At 35.8% G+C, this 19,184-nt stretch overlaps 1 protein-coding gene across 4 annotated transcripts in view; it reads right to left on the reverse strand.

Annotated features, from left to right (window-relative positions):
- Positions 1-19,184, reverse strand: part of LOC138698179 (constitutive coactivator of peroxisome proliferator-activated receptor gamma-like) — a 101,068-nt gene that overhangs the window by 43,447 nt on the left and 38,437 nt on the right. For all 4 annotated transcript variants that reach the window (XM_069823927.1, XM_069823929.1, XM_069823928.1 and 1 more), the window contains 2 exons: positions 9,729-10,095; positions 7,104-7,373 (listed from right to left, as the gene is read on the reverse strand). In XM_069823927.1, coding sequence (XP_069680028.1) covers positions 7,104-7,373; positions 9,729-10,095 — 637 coding nt within the window. The remainder of the gene's footprint in view (positions 1-7,103; positions 7,374-9,728; positions 10,096-19,184) is intronic.

Here is a 19,184-nt window from a genome sequence, read left to right on the forward strand (position 1 = left end):
CGTGCATGTTTACTCTTATGTCCTACCCATTCCACTGCGACAGAGATAACAACCGATCTTGCAGCGGTGAGGAACTTGCTCTCGAGTTCACATTAACAAAATCCATCTGCCGAAATCCCTGGCGCCAACTATATTTGCTTATTTTTTTATATATTGGTACAACATATTAGTCAGTTTTCTTTAATGCAAATTTAGGTTGATACATAAGTTTTTATCATTTTTTTTCGCCATCACAACACTGGGTTGTTAAAAGATTATTTATTGTTTGCCTCTTGCCATTTGTTATTTTGAGTGTTGTGCTTATAAATACGTCTTGAATTTTGCGGATTTGAAGAAAGTTTGTGCTATTTTTGAGCTACAGAAGAATGTGTCAAGTGGGAAAAAAAAAAAAAAAAAAAAAAAACATTTCGGACATATTTTCTGTTTGAGGAGCAAAGGTAGTGGAGGTGGATCGAAAGATTTGTGCCATGTACAGGAAGAATACCTTTGGAAAAATCGTTGCAAGAAAATAGTTCTGTCGTTTTAACACACAACACACTGTACAAAAATGTATTAGTATTTATTTATTTAACCTGGTAGAGATAAGGCCGTGAGGCCTTCTCTGTCCCTCTACCAGGAGATTCCAACTATAATATGAACAATAAAATTACAATTAGTATTAAATTTACAATTACAAATAAAATTACAATTAGTATTAAATTTACAATTACAATTACAATAAAAATCAAAGTACGAAAAGATTACCTGACTAATTAAAGCTAGATAATTTATCATAGAAAAACAAAGAATATTTTATACAGAGTGATTTATATAGAACTGACACATTTCTTTCTTTAATTATTCCGTTGGAAATTCATTCAATGACCCAATTTTAGCACCAAATTAAGCAGAATGTTCTGGAGTTTCGATTCCTTGTCACTAGATGCGCAGATGTTTATGTTTTATTCCTATTGTTGGCAGCGCTGACCCAATTTCAGCACCAAATTAAGCAGAATGTTCTGGAATTTCGATTTCTTGTCACTAGATGCGCAGATGTTTATGTTTTATTCCTATTGTTGGCAGCACTAGATGCGCAGATGTTTATGTTTTATTCCTATTGTTGGCAGCTGTTTTCGACATTTTGTGTCAACGTGAAAATGCAGTACACATTAAATCAACGACTCTTCCTTGTGAAGCAATACTGGATTACGAATTCAATTACAGCTACTCAAAGGGCATACCAGAGAGAATTTGGTGTTCGCAATCCTCCCAAAAGAAACACAATATTGGGACTAACTGGAAACAACTGGATCTCTGGTGAGTGAAAAGGGCAAGCATCGTTCATCTAGGCTTCCCACGGTTGTTGTTGACGTAAGAGCACGACTGGAGCAGTCACCCAAAAAATCATTAAGACGTTTGTCTTTGAGTTTGTTGAGCAACTGGACGATGTACAGCTGAGTCAAGGATATTTTCAGCAAGATGGCGCTACATGCCATACATCAAACGAATCCATGGATCTACAGTAATTGCAAGATTCTTTGACGACCGAATAATTTCCAGGAACCTGTGGCCACCGAGATCTCCGGATTTGACAACGCCGGACTTCTTTCTATGGGGTTACTTAATCTCCCAAAATTCCTCTACATTTTAGGTATAATAAGTTGTCGCTAGCACAATTCGTTTTGAAACAATTAATGAAAGAAATGTGTCAGTTCTATATAAATCACTCTGTATTTACTGAATTACAAATTAAACCTAGAATAACAAAATTGTATAGTGATGAAATTACTGGATATTGAAATATTTTGTGATAGATTAAGGAAACTATTTACAAGAAATCAATTACTGACCAAGTGCCTAGTAAGTTTGCGTTTGAATTCAATTTTATTTCGACAGTCCCTGATGCTAGCAGATAGCGAATTCCAGAGCATTGGCAGGGCTATTGTGAAAGAGGATGAGTATGAGGAGGTGCGATGGGATGGTATTGTTAGTATTGTTTCATGATGAGAGTGTGTGTTCAGATTGTGGTGTGGGAAGAAAGGTAAGTGAAGCGAGACGACAGGTACGAAGGAATAGAAGAGTTCAAGGTTTCGAAGAGAAAGAGGAGTGAATGTAAATTTCTTTTCTTATCTAGTTTAAGCCAACCTATTGCTTCCAGGGATGGGGTAATATGATCATATTTACGAACATTGCTTACAAAACGTACACACAAATTATGAGCACGTTGAAGTTTCGTTTTGTTGTCGCTGGAGAGGTCAGTCAGTAAAATGTCAGCATAGTCAAAATAGGGAAATACAAGTGTCTGCACAAGGGACTTTTTTAAGCAAGAGGGGAGATGAACATTTATCCTTTTTAGCACATGAATAATCGAATATACTTTTCTGCAGGTTTCTGTGATTTGCAGGTACCAGTTGAGATTATTATCCATATGTGAATGCCAAGATTTTTTACTGAAGAACTGAAAGGGATATGCACTGTACTTACTTTAACGGGGGAAATGTCAAGGTGTTTTACAGCGTCGGTTTGCCATTTGTGTCCTAATATAATTGCTTGTGTCTTTCCAGGATTGATTCTAAGATGGAGTTTCTTTGTCCATGTCACAATCGAGTCAATGTCTTCGTTCAGTTTGTCTATAGCGTCGTTTACTCGGTCTAAGCAGGAAGAGATGTAGCATTAAAGGTCGTCAGCATACAAGTGATAGTTACAATGCCTTACAAGAGATGTAATATCATTGACATATATTGTGAACAACAATGGTCCGAGTACCGACCCCTGTGCTATACCTGATGTTATGTCAAGCCAGAAGGAGCTCTGATTCCCGGATACAACACATTGTTGTCTTTCCCGTAAGTAGGATTCGAATCAACTCACAGCAGTCTCTGACAAATACAGATTTCTCAATTTATGGGTGAGCAGGTCAAAATTTACAGAGTTGAAAGCTTTGCTAAGGTCAAGAAGTGTTAATATTGTTACTTTATTAGAGTCGATTGCTTCACGAATGTCTTTGGTCACTTTAAGTAGAGCAGTGCTTGTGTTGTGTTCTGCTCTGAAACCTGACTGATACTTGTAGTGTCCAGCCACAGAAGATAATGTTAGGCGTCTGGTGGGATAAAGAAAGCGTAGTATACTAAGAATTGTTTCCCAGGAATGTAATCATAACTGCTGACATTTATTGCCAATAACTCCGATGTCTTGAGGCAGTACCTAATTGCAGAAAAATGACTGAGAAAGACTGCATCAAGTGCTGCTGCAAGACGGTAATGCACGACTGCACTCTGCTAGCATAACAAAAGCAGTTATCCAGGAGCTTGGTTGGGAGGTGAATCCACATCTCCATATTTTTCCGATCTTGCAGCCTCAGATTTCCAGATTATCCGTTCTCTATCCAACAATCTTCAAGGGAACTCCTTCGATAATGATGATACTTTACAAACTTGGCTTGACTATTTCTTTAACTCCAAACCAGCGGATTTCTTCAGATGCAGAATCAAGAAACTATCCCAGCATGGGCAGAGAGTCATAGACAATGCAGCAGCATTTTACCTAATAAAGCTCTTAATTATAGAAGTTATTAAGTGTCGAAAAATATTCGATAAATGTTATCCCAAGCCATTTATCAGAGATAGGATTCCTTTACAACCCACAGAATCCACGACAATGGACTACTTAAAATGCTAAGGATTTTATCATAATTTAAAATTCACTGCCCCTAGCCTGACTTAAATCTGCAAAACAAGAATAAATGGCTATCTTGCAGCAGCAGATTTTCAAGGGAGACAAGGGAGGCCGTGCCTTCCTTAATACTTTACCAGAATACAATATGACAGTATTAATTCCAGCTCAACTAAGATCACGGAGTCCACACCTGTGGAGTAATGGTCAGCGCGTCTGGCCGCGAAACCAGGTGGCCCGGGTTCGAATCCCAGTCGGGGCAAGTTACCTGGTTGAGGTTTTTTCCGGGGTTTTCCCTCAACCCAATACGAGCACATGCTGGGTAACTTTCGGTGCTGGACCCCGGACTCATTTCACCGGCATTATCACCTTCATATCATTCAGATGCTAAATAACCTAGATGTTGATACAGCATCGTAAAATAACCCAATAAAAAAAAAAAAAAGATCACGGACAAGTTATAGCAAATGACGGACATTTTTCCTTTTATATTAATTTTACTATTCAATACGACTAAGATGTAAGTTATGTCAAGTCGACCACATCCAGTTGATGATGCCCGCTCGCTATACTGTAGATAGTACAAAAAATTTGTACCGAAAAATAACAGGTAGTGCTGTAACCTGTACAATCAACATCTAGCAGCCTGCAGTTCTATGCGAGAGTGGGAGAGTGGAGACAGCTATATCACTCTCCTCCACAGTACATGACAACAGCAGTTCAACCAATAAGATAGCTGGGTAAGGGAGTTTTTAAACTTAACTAGAATGTACGAGAGGAGCCTAATTTTGAGATGTTCTACTCACCGCTGACAAGTGTACTGCTAGTCATGGTTGCTTTTGGCTATGTTCGACAGTATTGGTAATCTTTCTCTCTTTCTCCTTCTCTCTTTCTTTTTCTTCTTGGTTTTAGAAAATTGTGTAACGTATTGTTAGTTTTCTCTCCCTGTGTCAAAGTTTTCCTTTATGTTGGTAAATTTTTTCTCTTGTTTGCAGGTGTTCCTGTTATTTTTCTTTTGTGTCACGAGATATATTTATTTATTACAATAATACTTACTTACTTACTGGCTCTTAAGGAATCCGGAGGTTCATTGCCACCCTCACATAAGCCCGCCATTGGTCCCTATCCTGAACAAGATTAATCCAGTCTCTATCATCACATCCCATCTCCCTCAAATCCATTTTAATATTATCTTCCCATCTACGTCTTGGCCTCCCCAAAGGTCTTTTTCTCTCCGGCCACCCAATTAACACTCTATATGCATTTCTGGATTCGCCCATACGTGCTACATACCCTGTCCATCTCAAACGTCTGCATTTAATGTTCCTAATTATGTCAGGTGAAGAATACAATATGTGCAGTTCTGTGTTGTGTAACTTTCTCCATTCTCCTGTAACTTCATCCCTCTTAGCCCAAAATATATTCCTAAGCACCTTATTCTCAAACACTCTTAATCTCTGTTCCTCTCTCAACGTGAAAGTCAAGTTTCACAGCCATAAAGAACAACTGGTAATATAACTGTTTTATAAATTCTAACTTTCAGTTTTTTTGACAGCAGACTGGATGATAAAAGCTTCTCAACCGAATAACACGCATTTCCCATATTTATTCTGTGTTTAATTTCCTCCCGAGTATCATTTATATTTGTTACTGTTACTCCCAGGTATTTGAATTTTTCCACCTCTTCAAAAGATAAATTTCCAATTTTTATATTTCCATTTCGTACAATATTCTCGTCACGAGACATAATCATTTATAATAATAATAATAATAATAATCATAATAATAATAATAATAATAAATAATAATAATGATAATAATAATAACCTGTGGTGCCACAGCCCTTCAAGTGCCCAGACCGACTAGCCAGCTGCTGGCCTCACGTTCACATGCCGAAGCAGAGGTGGAGAATGGATGATCATCCAACCGGAATGGCAGTATCGTGTGGTTAGCACGATGATCCCCCTGAGCCATTATAGCTGGCTTTTGCAACCAGATTCCACTACCTATCGTAGCTCCCCAAGTCCATCATGATGCTGGGTAGGCATTGGTCCCATACACTAGTCGAAATTTCATGAGAAAATTTCTTCCCCCACGAGGACTCAAACCAGCATGCATTCCGTAACGTGAGTCTTAGACAGGATGCTTTGACCACGAAGCCACAGCGCAGGACTATACAATATATTAAATATATTGAGAATTTAGACATAAATGCAGATTTGTCTCAAGCTTCTTCTAGTAGTAGTTGTTCAGTATGTTGTGACCTAATTGATCAGTTTGCGAAGAAAGAGGATCATCGAATGAATTTATTGTTCAAGTAGGCTATGTAACAGTAATTAGCAAGTCCCGGATTCTTAGGTTCGAACCTATTCTGTTGCTATCTCTTTACTCTCGAAACACGAATAACATTCTTAAATTTAATATAACCTAAAAAGACCTAATTCGTAGGTTTGCACTTAAAATGGCCTAAAGAGACCTAATTCATTGTAGGAGCACTACTTAAATGAGTGGTTTGCGGGTATAATAATTTAAAGAAGATACCGCTGTATTGTGAACATAATAGACTATTAAAGTATGTGTGATGTATCTTGTCTCACTGTGAAAAGAGAGAGAAAGGAGATATGTCTTACTTCGTCTGTATTGTTATGGCGATGGGGGAATGGAGCGATGCCGTCCATCCATCCAGTGGCGGAAGGGACCATTTGATACATTCTGTAGCGCAAAATAAAATTACAAAATATCTCTCTTTGTACTGTGTAGTTCCGTCACTGAGCTTGTCTTTCAAGAAATTGAGTTCCGGTAGCCTGCACAACAACAAGGTTTTGAAAGGAATACTGAAAATTTACAACCCTCCTATAATCTCCACCCTCATTTGAAGGGACTTGGTTTTATTGCTACTGAGACAAGATAAACCTTACCGGGTATAAATATTAATATGCATTAATATTGGTAAATAGTTCCGTAAAACATTCCATCATCACCATGTGAATCATCGGGCAACTTCCTAGATTTATAATGTTAGGCCTATAATAATGGATATTTGAATGTAAGTCTAACAGTACTTGCACTTGTAATATATTAATAGTACATATGTTGCTTCCCTCCTCCCCATAAAATCCTATAAATTCCTAAATATAAGACTTAAAATTCTAAAAAAATCGTTAAACTTAGGTTGGAAAACCTAATTTAGTTTCTTAAAACCTAAAAATTGGGTGCTTGGTAATGAAGTACGTGACAGGCCCTATATTTTTTAATACATAAAATGAACACACTCATCAGTCACGCCTTGGTCTCCTCAACTTCCAAACCCACTGTCCGTCACCCTAACTTGGTAACCATTAGACCACAGAGGACATCTGACATCACCATTATAAATTATTTAGAATGAAGTAATAACAGGCAATATGTTAAACAGAGCTAGGAAATGTTTCGAAATTGTTGAAAAATTATACCTTGAGATCATCTGCAGGAACGACATCATTGCCAATTAATGATGCTAAAATGGGCAGCTGATTGGGATGTATGCGTAAATGTCTTGCAAGAGCCCATCGGTTGTAGTTTAGTGTCGTCATAGCTAAAAGGTTCAGGTTCATCATAGAAAGATAATACTGAGCACCGTCAAAGATGATATAGTCTGTATCTTGACCAAGAATTGCAAAACAATGCCTGCTGTGTGCATACTCTGCTATTTCTTCATCGCACTCTCGTATTGACGTGAATACCTGGAGTGAAAAACAAACATAAAATAAACATAAAACAACGCGTACATCACATTACTACAACTTACATAAAAAATCTCATATTATTATCTTTTAATGAGTTTCCTACTTAGGTGATTTGTCAGAATAACACTGGCTGCAAGGGGACGATAACTAGGGTTACCATCCGTCTGGCAAAAGGAGGACATGTCCTCTTTTTTAATCATTTTATCCTGTCTGGAAGGCCATTTTTTAAAATTTCCAAATGTCTGACATTTCACATTTCAACTAGAATTAATATGAATATTAAATAATGTGCGATATTGTGCCTAGAATATCCAAACGAATAGTAAAAACCTATGAAAAAATTTAACTGCTTTCAATGGTTGAAGCTGGAGCACATAAAAAACATAAACCATGATGACCTATTGACATGCATTGAATTCTTACACTCTAAAAATGTCACAATTCATGATTCTAAGCTACTTGATCAATTCTGCAATGTATAAAGATATGCCAATCAAGTTAATTTTGACAAAGATTTAACTTCAGATAAACAATACTGGAAATTCTTCAATTCCAATAGTTCTGCGAGCACTGAAACTTTTCAGAACTTTAAAAAATATGCCAGTTCTATTTCTCTATCCCAAGTCACAATGGAAGTGTTGAGAGAGTATTTTCCCTAATATCTGCTCAATAGACAAGAGAACGAAGCTGCATGCTAATGGAGAGTCATGGTGAAATATAATTTCAAGGACATGCTCTGTGAGCAATTCCATAGTTATTTGCTACAAGATATAAATTTGTCTCTTCAGGCTCTTCTGCACAAAGTGGGCTCCACCGATAAGTACAAATGTAATACTGATCCAGTAACTAGTGAGAAAACTGACTAAGATGAGCCATTATTTTTATCTTTAATTTTGTTCACACCAATTTTTAAAAAGACCCCTTTTTTTTTAGCAATGTCCTCTTATTTTAGATTCCATGTCCTCCTATAGAATTTTTTCTCATGGTAACCCTAATGATAATAAGATTATTATTATTATTATTATTATTATTATTATTATTATTATTATTATTAGGGACCGGATTTTTTAAAACTGCATACGTATATATGCAAATGCATATTTCGAGGATTATTGGCATTATTGCATATTCTAAACATAACATATTTCGATATATACAGTATGTTTGAAATTAAGGACAATCTCAATAGGCCTATCCTCTAATAATTCGATTTTGCCTGTGTTTTGGATATTCCTTGCCAGTTGCTATTTCCTAGTCTTCGAGTAACGGGACTTTGCTTTTACCATTTACAATATACAGAAGTATTTTTTATAGCTAAGCTACTTCGAAACGGAGGGAGTGGGATTTTCCTGTATTCCTTTGACCATCATAGCAGACAGTATTCCCAGAGGGTTGATCTTGATAGGTCTCTTCAGGTAGTGTGTTACTTTTTCCTTTAAGCTTTAGTTTACGAAAATGCCTAAGAAAAGTCTAGCAGTGCGTATTTAAAAAAAAAACAATGGGTGTCGGATAATAGTGACTATTCAACAGAGGGTGTTGTCGTGTACTGTCAAGTTTGATCAAAGGAAGTGAAATGTGAGAAGAAATTTCAGCTTGAACAACATTCAAGAACTGCTGCACATATTGCAGCAAAGGAGAGACAGAAGAATAGCACACCACAACTACTTCTTACACAGGTCAAACCCAAGTCATATATTAATACATTTTTAAGTGCATATTGTTTCATTTTTAGTGCACATTTTCCCATTCTTTAGAGCATAGTTGCATGCATATTTTAAATGTTATTAGTGCATAAAGACCCGGTTCCTAGTTATTATTATTATTATTATTATTATTATTATTATTAATTAGTAAATTATGAAACAGGGAACTAGTGTACAGTATTTTTCTAGTCCATTATTTAACGACGCTATACTAAATAGCTTATTTAGCGTCAATGGAATTGGTGATAGCGAGATGGTATTTGAAGAGATGAGTTCAAAGATTCGCCTGGGATTACCTGATATTTATCTTACAGTTGGGGAAAACATCAGCCCAAACAGGAATCGAATCCACATCTGAGCACAGTTCTGGATCAGCAAGCAAACATGCTACCATCTGAGCTACACTGGTGACTATTAATGCAGTCTACTCAGAGAAAATCTGCCTAACACCATCTTTCTCCACTATAAATTCTGCATGGAATTTCTGGGATTTGAACTCACATTCCCAATGTGTAAAGTTTATGTATAATTCATTAAGCCAACAGTATGCTATTCATTAAAAACAATTCAACACATTCTTGTTAAACTTTCTGAATAAAAATTACTACTATGATGGATTATAATTCACATAAAAACATACTGTACTCACCTCACAACCGCATACATCTTTGAAGAGAAATCTTGTTATGCCTCCCAGACCAGCCGGTAATTGGAAAAGACTTTGATCAACATATGACAAACGTTTCCATTTGTTAAGGCAATCGAATATTTTATAAACATCTTGTAGGCTCTTCAATCTTCTTTGAATCCATACTGGTCTCTTCCTTTCAATTGTTGCACCATCAAAATAGAATACAAGCTTTGCTCCTAGCGACTCAAATGCTGTGACAAATTTCAGTAATTTCTCAGTATACTCTTTAAATTGTCCACCCAAAACCCAATCCAAAGATCCATAGAGATATCGTAAGCATGATGAGCCATCAACAACAATTACTGGTACTCTTCCAGTTTCTCGTCTGCAAAAATATGAATATCCAAATTACATCATACTTTGCATTTAGCTTTTTGTACAATCATTTTAGAAAACAGTTCCTACTCGTTAAGACACCAATTGAGAGACTTGAATATGGATTCATAACAGGATTCATCATCTCAGTGCACTATGGTGCAGGCACCGTTTGCTCTCTAGCTCAGTTCTGTCTCTTAGACTCCAACTGTGCAGCAAGAGTTGGGTGGAGGGAGGAATCAGGTAAAGGCAGTGACGTCCTTTCACTTGTACAATCCTTTTAATCATTCTCTAATGATTATAACAAAAATAAACACTTAAAAGACATGCACTTTATTTGTTTTAAAAGGAACTGCATATAATAAAAAAAGAAGACATCTGGAAAAAGAACTAAGGAGGAGACTAGTGAAGTGCTTTGTGTGAGTTTGGCATTTATATGGGGCAGAAACATGGACATCACGAAGAAGTGAAGAGAAGCGAATAGAAGCATTTGAAATGTGGATATGGAGAAGAATGGAACATGTGAAATGGACAGACAGAATAAGAAACGAAGCTGTGTTGGAAAGAGTGGGTGAAGAAAGAATGATGTTGAAACTTATCAGAAAGAGAAAGGAATTAGTAGGTCACTGGCTAGGGAGAAACTGCCTACTGAAGGATGCACTGGAAAGAATGGTGAACGGGAGAAGAGTTCGGGGCAGAAAAAGATATCAAATGATAGATGACATTAAGATAAGTGGATCATATGCGGAGACTAAGAGGAAGGCAGAAAATGGGAATGATTGGAAATTGCTGGGTTTGCAGTGAAAGATCTGCCCTTGGGAGAACACGTATGTATGTATGTATGTATGTATGTATGTATGTATGTATGTATGTATGTATGTATGTATGTATGTATGTATGTATGTATGTATGTGTGTGTATGTATGTATGTAAATCATTTTTCAGTTTAATACAGCAAGCATAGTAGTGTACTTTTCTGTTTCATATTACAACATTTTTTAAGTAAGTACCGGTAGTTTTTTTTTTATTTTAAAGTAATTGAGAAAATACCAGCATATAATATATTTTCACTGTGACAAAATATTAAACAAAACTGAACCTATTACTAATATTTAAGTCATGTCATACTATTCTTTTGTTCAAGTTTCGTCGATAACTAAAATTAATTAGGCTACTGTATCCATTTTGTATCTCACATTATAAATATAACAAATCTTTATTCTTATTTAATTATTTTTATTTTGATAAAATATTTTGGCTGATCTTAACATTGGCTTGCCAGGATTTTTTCATTTGTTTTTCCCTCACTAAGTTGTCAATTTTAGGTGTCATTGTTCGTGTAGAACACAGTCAAAAGATGCATTGTAAATTATGGTCAGAAAGTTGGCTACTGTGATAGAATTTGGTAATTGTCAGAAGGGGAAATAACTTACTTACTTACAAATGGCTTTTAAGGAACCTTAAAAGGGGAAATAACTGCTCACACATACATATGTGGTTCCAAACATACCTAACATTTGGGCAGCGAGCCTATGTAAACGAGGAAATCTTTATTTGGGGAAATGTATTATAAAACTCAATAAGTTATCTTTACATTTTAATTTATCTTTCAATTCTATGTCATTTTGCAAATCAATAATTTTCATTTTGTATTCAGCATTTACAATATTACAGTCAATAGGAAATGGTGTACCAAAAATGTGAAAATGCGACTGAAGTTTTTTTCATATCCTGGGGCCTGTTTCATAAACACAGTAATAATATTAAGTAATATTATTACAGTCATGAAATAATTCTCTTAATTGACAAAATTCTGTTTCATAAACATTTTGTACAACTCATGAAATACATACAGTAATATTATTAGTTTCGTCCACCAAGTTAGCTCTGTGGTAGTGTGTCTGCCTCCAGACTAGCCGGCCCGGGTTCGATTTCCAGAGGGGTAGGAAATTTTCTTGTAAAATTTCTACCTCAGGACTAGGAGAGATGATGGTGCACGATTTCTAGTCACTAAATTGTGCATCAATATGCCTAGGTTAAATCCCAAATCTCTCCGCAGTGCATATGAAGGGAAGGCATATGTCACTGTTGATAGTGATTCGTTTGTCGGATGGGGACATTAAACCTTGCGGCCCCCTTGGTGCTATTCGACAGATATAGACTATGTTCTGGCATCGGGTTTCCCCTTCTCCCTTCTTCACCTTCATCATTATCCTCACCCATTCCCTACACTACACTTTAACAAACACTTAACATACACTCACCCTAGTACACAACATACCTCTTCACAGATACACTTCATACATAACGTGGCCTGCCAAAGTGGTGTGTAATTTAAAAATGGGTCACAGTCCTGCCATCTATCCGCAGTATGCGGAATCCGAATCACGCAAGTGAAGTGGGTAGGCATTAGACACACACAGATATATATTAATTTCTTAATGACCGCATTCTATATGACATTAAGTCATGGATGGTCATGCATGGTAAACAGTGGTTGTAGTGTGTTTCTATCGTTTGCAGCCGTCATAAATAAATGATTTGAGGTTAAGGAGACAAACATAACCAAGCACTGTTCTACAGCTACAGCTTTTTATATTATCTCTCTGTTAATATTAGTTTCAAATATTGAATAAAACAGGCTTCGATATACCGTGTTTAATAGCAACAATAGAGTAAATTGTAACATGTATAAATTTTTGGGAGACAATTTATTTCAGAAAGAATTATAAATCATTGCAACTTGAAGTTATTGTTTCTGCCATTTGTGACAGTTGATCTATTTAAAACAAACAATTTGATGAATCTAAAATATTGTGAACAGACATTTGTCATTCCTAATTGTTCACATCTCTGCTGATGCAAAGTTCGAAATCCTAAAAACAGTGTATCAGTCACAGAAGTGTGTGCGTGCATCCTCGTTAATTAAAGAAGTACCATATCAAAAATTTATGCAGTGAAAGCTTTTGATGACAGCTAAACGACAGGTTTAATAGTCCTTACAAAGTATCTTATCGCAATTTCAAGTTCCGTTATACTTTGGTACTTTGGAGTACTGGTACTGTGCAAGTACTTATATAAAAATACTTTAAATTAAAAAAATATATATTGGTACAAGAGTAAATAAATAAACGCACAAAAATGATCCTGGCATTAAAAATAAATAATTCAGTAATGCAATGACAACATAAGTAGGCCTACTTATGCGGTGAAGTCTTTCCTAGAAAATATTGAGAAGTTTGAATGTGTAGTAGAAAATTAATGTTATAATGAAATGAATTACATACTTACTTACAAATAGCTTTTAAGGAACCCGGAGGTTCATTGCCACCCTCACATAAGCCCACCCTATCCTGTGCAAGATTAATCCCATCTCTATCATCATATCCCACCTCACTCAAATCCATTTTAATATTATACTTCCATCTACGTCTCGGCCTCCCCAAAGGTCTTTTTCCCTCCGGCCTCCCAACTAACACTCTATATGTATTTCTGGATTCACCCATACGTGCTACATGCCCTCCTCATCTCAAACGTCTCGATTTAACGTTCCTAATTATGTCAAGTGAAGAATACAATGCGTGCAATTCTGCATTGTGTAACTTTCTTCATTCTCCTGTAACTTCATCCCTCTTAGCCCCAAATATTTTCCTAAGAACCTTATTCTCAAACACTCTTAATCTCTGTTCCTCTCTCGAAGTGAGAGTCCAAGTATCACAACCATATAGAACAACCGGTAATATAACTGTTAAATAAATTCTAACTTCCAGATTTTTTGACAGCAGACTAGATGACAAAAGCTTCTCAACCGAATAATAACAGGCATTTCTCATATTTATTCTGCATTAAAATTCCCTCCCGAGTATCATTTATATTTGTTACTGTAGCTCCAAGATAAATATTTGAATTTTTCCACCTCTTCGAAGGATAAAACTCCAATTTGTATATTTCCATTGCATACAATATTCTGGTCATGAGACATAATCATATACTTTGTCTTTTCGGGATTTACTTCCAAACCTATCGCTTCAAGTAAAATTTCCGTGTTTTCCTAATCATTTGTGGATTTTCTCCTAACATATTCACGTCATCTGCATAGACAAGAAGCTGATGTAACCCGTTCAATTCCAAACCTTGTCTGTTATCCTGAACTTTCCTAATGGCATATTCTAGAGCGAAGTTAAAAAGTAAAGGTGATAGTAGGCTACATCTCCTTGCATTAGACCGCAGTGAATTGGAAAAGCATCAGATAGAAACTGGCCTATACGGACTCTGCTGTAAGTTTCACTGACACACATTTTAATTAATTAAACTAGTTTCCTGGGAATATCAAATTCAATAAGAATATTATATAAAACTTCTCTCTTACCCGGGCCATATGCCTTTTTGAAATCTGATGTACTGTACCCTTATACTCTCATTTTTTCTCCAACATCTGTCGAATACAAACAAATCTGGTCAATAGTCCACCTATTACGCCTAAAACCGCACTGATGTAATGAAATGAATAAAAATACTAAAATTGCCTTAACTGTTTATTGCTGATTATATTGTAAGTAGTGCTCTCAAGAAGTTGCCTGACTGTACAAAATCCAAATATGCTCTACTTAAAGATTGTGATGTGGAATTGAAGGTACTTAAAGATCTCCCAAGTTACTTTTAGGTGATCAATAGGGGTGGTTTAAAGTAGCCAATATATTTTGTAACAGATCTACTTGTTGATATAGGCCTATACAAGATCTTGGCTCATCAAGATCTTCACTATGTCAATTAGTGTAGAGTATGTACAATTTTATAAATTCAGGTTGTCATATACATTGAAAAAACATTTCAATACAGGAAATGTTAATATTATTTATGATGTAGATATCTTATGTTATTTTAAAACTGCTCTTAAAGCAATTGGAGAAACTTGTGACTACTAGGCCTAGGCATATATTTCTGAATAATTATAATTTAAAAAATGATAACGTGAAAGGAGGGAAAAACGTCGAGTTCAATCTCTCAAATGACAACATAAAATAATGGAAAACATAATTGTTTTATAACAATTCTATTCTGTACCAGTAATTTAGGTTTCACCATTTCCAGTTGTTCCTCTTTCCCAATTAGATAAAAAAAAAATCCGTCTATTTTTTTCTCATTTTAAGCAAAACAGGTACTGTAGTAGATTTGATGACTTTCAATTTCAACCTAGTCCATTTACATTGGCGCCTGTGGCAAGTTATTTGTAAGTATGGAGAGATGATCATTAATTTTGTCTCTGGTAACTTACTTTTTAAAATGGGGAAAAGAAGTGAAAAGAGCTTGAAGAGACATCACTATTTGAGTCAGAATTATGCATTTGAAATGTTTCCACTGTTTTATCTTCAAAATCTAACCCTAAACTGCATTTACTTTTTACTAATAATAAAATTAGTAGTTAAAATACATTCATGAAACTAAAGGTAATAATATTAATAAATTTTAAAACCTTCTCTCCTTTATGAAATGCTTTACTAATATTATTTTATATTTATTTTAGTAATATTATGAGCATTTACAGAAATAAATAATATTATTAATACTTTTATGAAACAGAACAATAATAATATTACTTAATGTTATTACCTTTTTAGTAATACTATTAATTTATTACGTCGGCCTCGGTAGCGCAGTGGGTGTAGTGCTGGCCTTCTATGCTCGAGGTTGCGGGTTCGATCCCGGCCCAGGTCGATGGCATTTAAGTGTGCTTAAGTGTGACAGGCTCATGCCAGTAGATTTACTACCATGTAAAAGAACTTCTCCAGGACAAAATTCCGGCACACTGGCGACGCTGATATAACCTCGGCAGTTGTGAGCGTCGTTAAATAAACAATAATTCATAATGTATTACTTTTATGAAACAGGTCCCTGGTATGTAAATTCAAATCCCATATAAAGATCCTTGGGAAATTCTTCAAATACTTGTGATAGGACTGTTTTAAATGTTAAATTTAACTGCAGGGCTTCCTTTAATTGTTCGATGAAAACAATTCGTTCTCCTCCCTCATATTGCTCTTAATCATTCTCGTTACAAGTGGAATAATGGCGTTGTGGGTTAAATTTCTTTCGATTATTTAATTCCTCGCCACAAACCAAGCACGTGAACATTTCTCTATATTCTGTGAATAGAAATTACTCTTCCCACAAAGCCGAATTGTTCGGAGTTGCCTTTCGTGCGTTCTCCCTTCAGATATATATATATACTGATCAGCAAAGCTCGGAACTTGGGGACTTGTGTGTCGTGACCATGAGTACGGTTACACGTACAGGCTCGTCTCCACTATTAAACATTTAACAACAACATGTTAAATATAACATGTTGAATTTAACACGTATATAGACATTTCAAGTCTCAATTGACTTAAAATGTTGACTGAATATGTTGAAGTTAATACTTTTAACATGTTGGCATGTTTTCCAGCAGCAATTGAAAACATGTCAAGTCAATTAATTTGCTCGTGCAGCGTCGGTACAGTTCGGCAAAGTTCGTACAGTTTCCATAGCAACAACTAACTTCCAATTTTGTGGCGCGTATCTTGATCAGTTTTATACCATCATTGATTAGTCCTTAGTGTTGGCTGTAAGTTGTTCGAAGTAATGGAATGGACGAAAGAAAATACGTTGGATTAAAATTAATGTACTAATGGAAAGGCCTTGTTTGTGGGATGTGTCTGCAAAAGAATACAGGGCCAAAACAAAGAAGGCTGATTGTTTTAGAGAACTGGAATTATTATTTAACAGTTCTCGAGAATACAATAGAGAGTTTTCGCACTCTGCTCGTAAGCTAAACGTTAATGCTATGTTGACGTCAATAACGATCGTATTTGGTGATGTATGTTAACGTTTGTAAAACTTCGGAAAGAATAATTATACGGTATTACCCGCCCCTTTAACATTATCATGTCGTAGATCCTATGGTAGTCAATCGATCGCGCTGTAATTTTTTTAACCCATTTTAACCTAGCATTACCAAAGGAATATAACTTGCTTCGTACACATCCTTAATTAATAAAACTGGAATTTTTCTTTGTGAATCCAAGCTCCATGATTGGTTCTTTCTTATTACATTATGAAATTACAAATTTATTGTACCAGTTGGGCAAGAGCAGCTGCGCGATTTAGATGTTGCTTTCTCAGCAGCAATTTTGGAGAGCAACAAGAAGTAAGATAATGTATTTGTTACTTTGATTAATTTGATTGTAATGTTTGTTGTGGTATTTTACTTATTGTTGATTGAGTATTCATGTACATCAAGCATAAGTTTACAATCAGTAACATTGTTGTGGATATAATACATTGTTTCTTACGTTAACATATGGTAACACTAGGCTAATATGTTGTCACTCATTCTTTGTGCTCTCTTGCTACTAACAATAAGATGGAGGAGTTGCAAGAAAGTACAAGTAACAAAATGTATGTTACAAACATTGCGTGAAAGTGCATGAGATACTTTTGGAATTAGAAAACGAAAAATTAGAGCATTCTACATACAGCCACCAAAGCCCAACTTTGTATCTGACGAGAACTCTGCAGATGTAGAGGGTGGCATGTTCGACAACCTAAGTGGAAGGAAACAGAGTACTGAAGCTGGGGTTATTTTTGTTAATAGCGACAGAACAGGTGCACCAGATGATATTCCTTTTATAGAAGAAGAGGAAGTTGAAGAGTCATCTGTGACAGAAAGAGAATAATACCGTCAACATTGCAATGTGTGGAAATGGTGCCATTAGGGAAACATAAGTGGATAAAACAGTGTGTTATAACAGTTCAATCGATTTCTCCAGAGAGTGACTTTTAAAGACAGAGATATGACAAATTTTGTTTTCATTATAAAAATTCGCTTTATCTATGTAAAAACTGTTTTAGCCCATGTTCACATGGTTGTTAGATGTAGCTATACAAAATGCTTGGCAGCCAAGTAGAAGATCTGGATCACCATTGAATGAATTAGAATTCAAATGGGAGATTTGAAGACGGGGAGCATCCCAAAAGGCAAGGGGTGACCGTCTACTTCCAAATACAGCGATATTGGAGCTACGAGACGTGTCCAAAATGTAAGTTTCTCTGGGGCCGTTTGCAGAAATAAAATACAATTTTATGGAAAGATTTATTCGAACAGATACAGGAATTGTTGAGCTATTTTTTTCAACATATTTCCACCTGAATTGAGACTTTTTGTTACTGTGGTATCAACAGAGAGGTGCAAACGGCTGTCACTCACTGGTTCCGATTCCAGACGGGAGACTTCTACGTGGGACAAAAGTTGTTCCCACGGTATGACAAATCTCTCAGTTCCAGTGGGAAATATGTTGAAAAATAGTTCAACAATTGCTGTATCTGTTCCAATAAATCTTTTCATGAAATTGTGTTTCTTTCTCTAAACGGCTCAGGGTAAAGTTACTTTCTGGACGTCACTCACAGAACATCTGATTATATAAGGTACGATGGAATGGAACATAAGTGATTCTGATACCTGGAAACAAAAGACAGCGATGTGCTAGTGAGAATGCTTTTCCGACATACAGCTTCCTCAAAATTTGATGTAGCTCATGTTTTTTGTCATATCATAAGAAATGTTTTACCTTACTACCGAAATATGTGAAAATCACACAAAAAATTTATGTAAAACGTTATGTTACAAAAATGTGTTTTGTTCATATGAGTATTTTGTGACAATAATTCTATTATGTATATTTGTTCAGGTATTGTGAAAGTAATTTTCTTATTTTTGTATTTTTTGTATTATTTGTATGGAGTGTGGTATTGTGTGGGATAGAAACGTGGACATTACGACGAAGTGAAAAGAAACGAATAGATGCATTTGAAATGTGAATAAGGAGAAGAATGGAACGTGTTAAGTGGACAGACAATAAGAATTGAAGCCGTGTTGGAAAGAGTGGGTGAAGAAAGAATGATGCTGAAACTGATTAGGAAGAGGAAAAGGAATTGGTTGGGTCACTGGCTGAGAACATACTGCCTACTGAAGGATGCACTGGAAGGAATGGTGAACGGGAGTGAATGGTAAAGAGTTCGGAGCAGAAGAAGATATCAGATGATAGACGCCATGAAGATATA

This window comes from Periplaneta americana, chromosome 4 (genome assembly GCF_040183065.1).
Source record: "Periplaneta americana isolate PAMFEO1 chromosome 4, P.americana_PAMFEO1_priV1, whole genome shotgun sequence".
Taxonomy (NCBI): Eukaryota; Metazoa; Arthropoda; class Insecta; order Blattodea; family Blattidae; genus Periplaneta; species Periplaneta americana.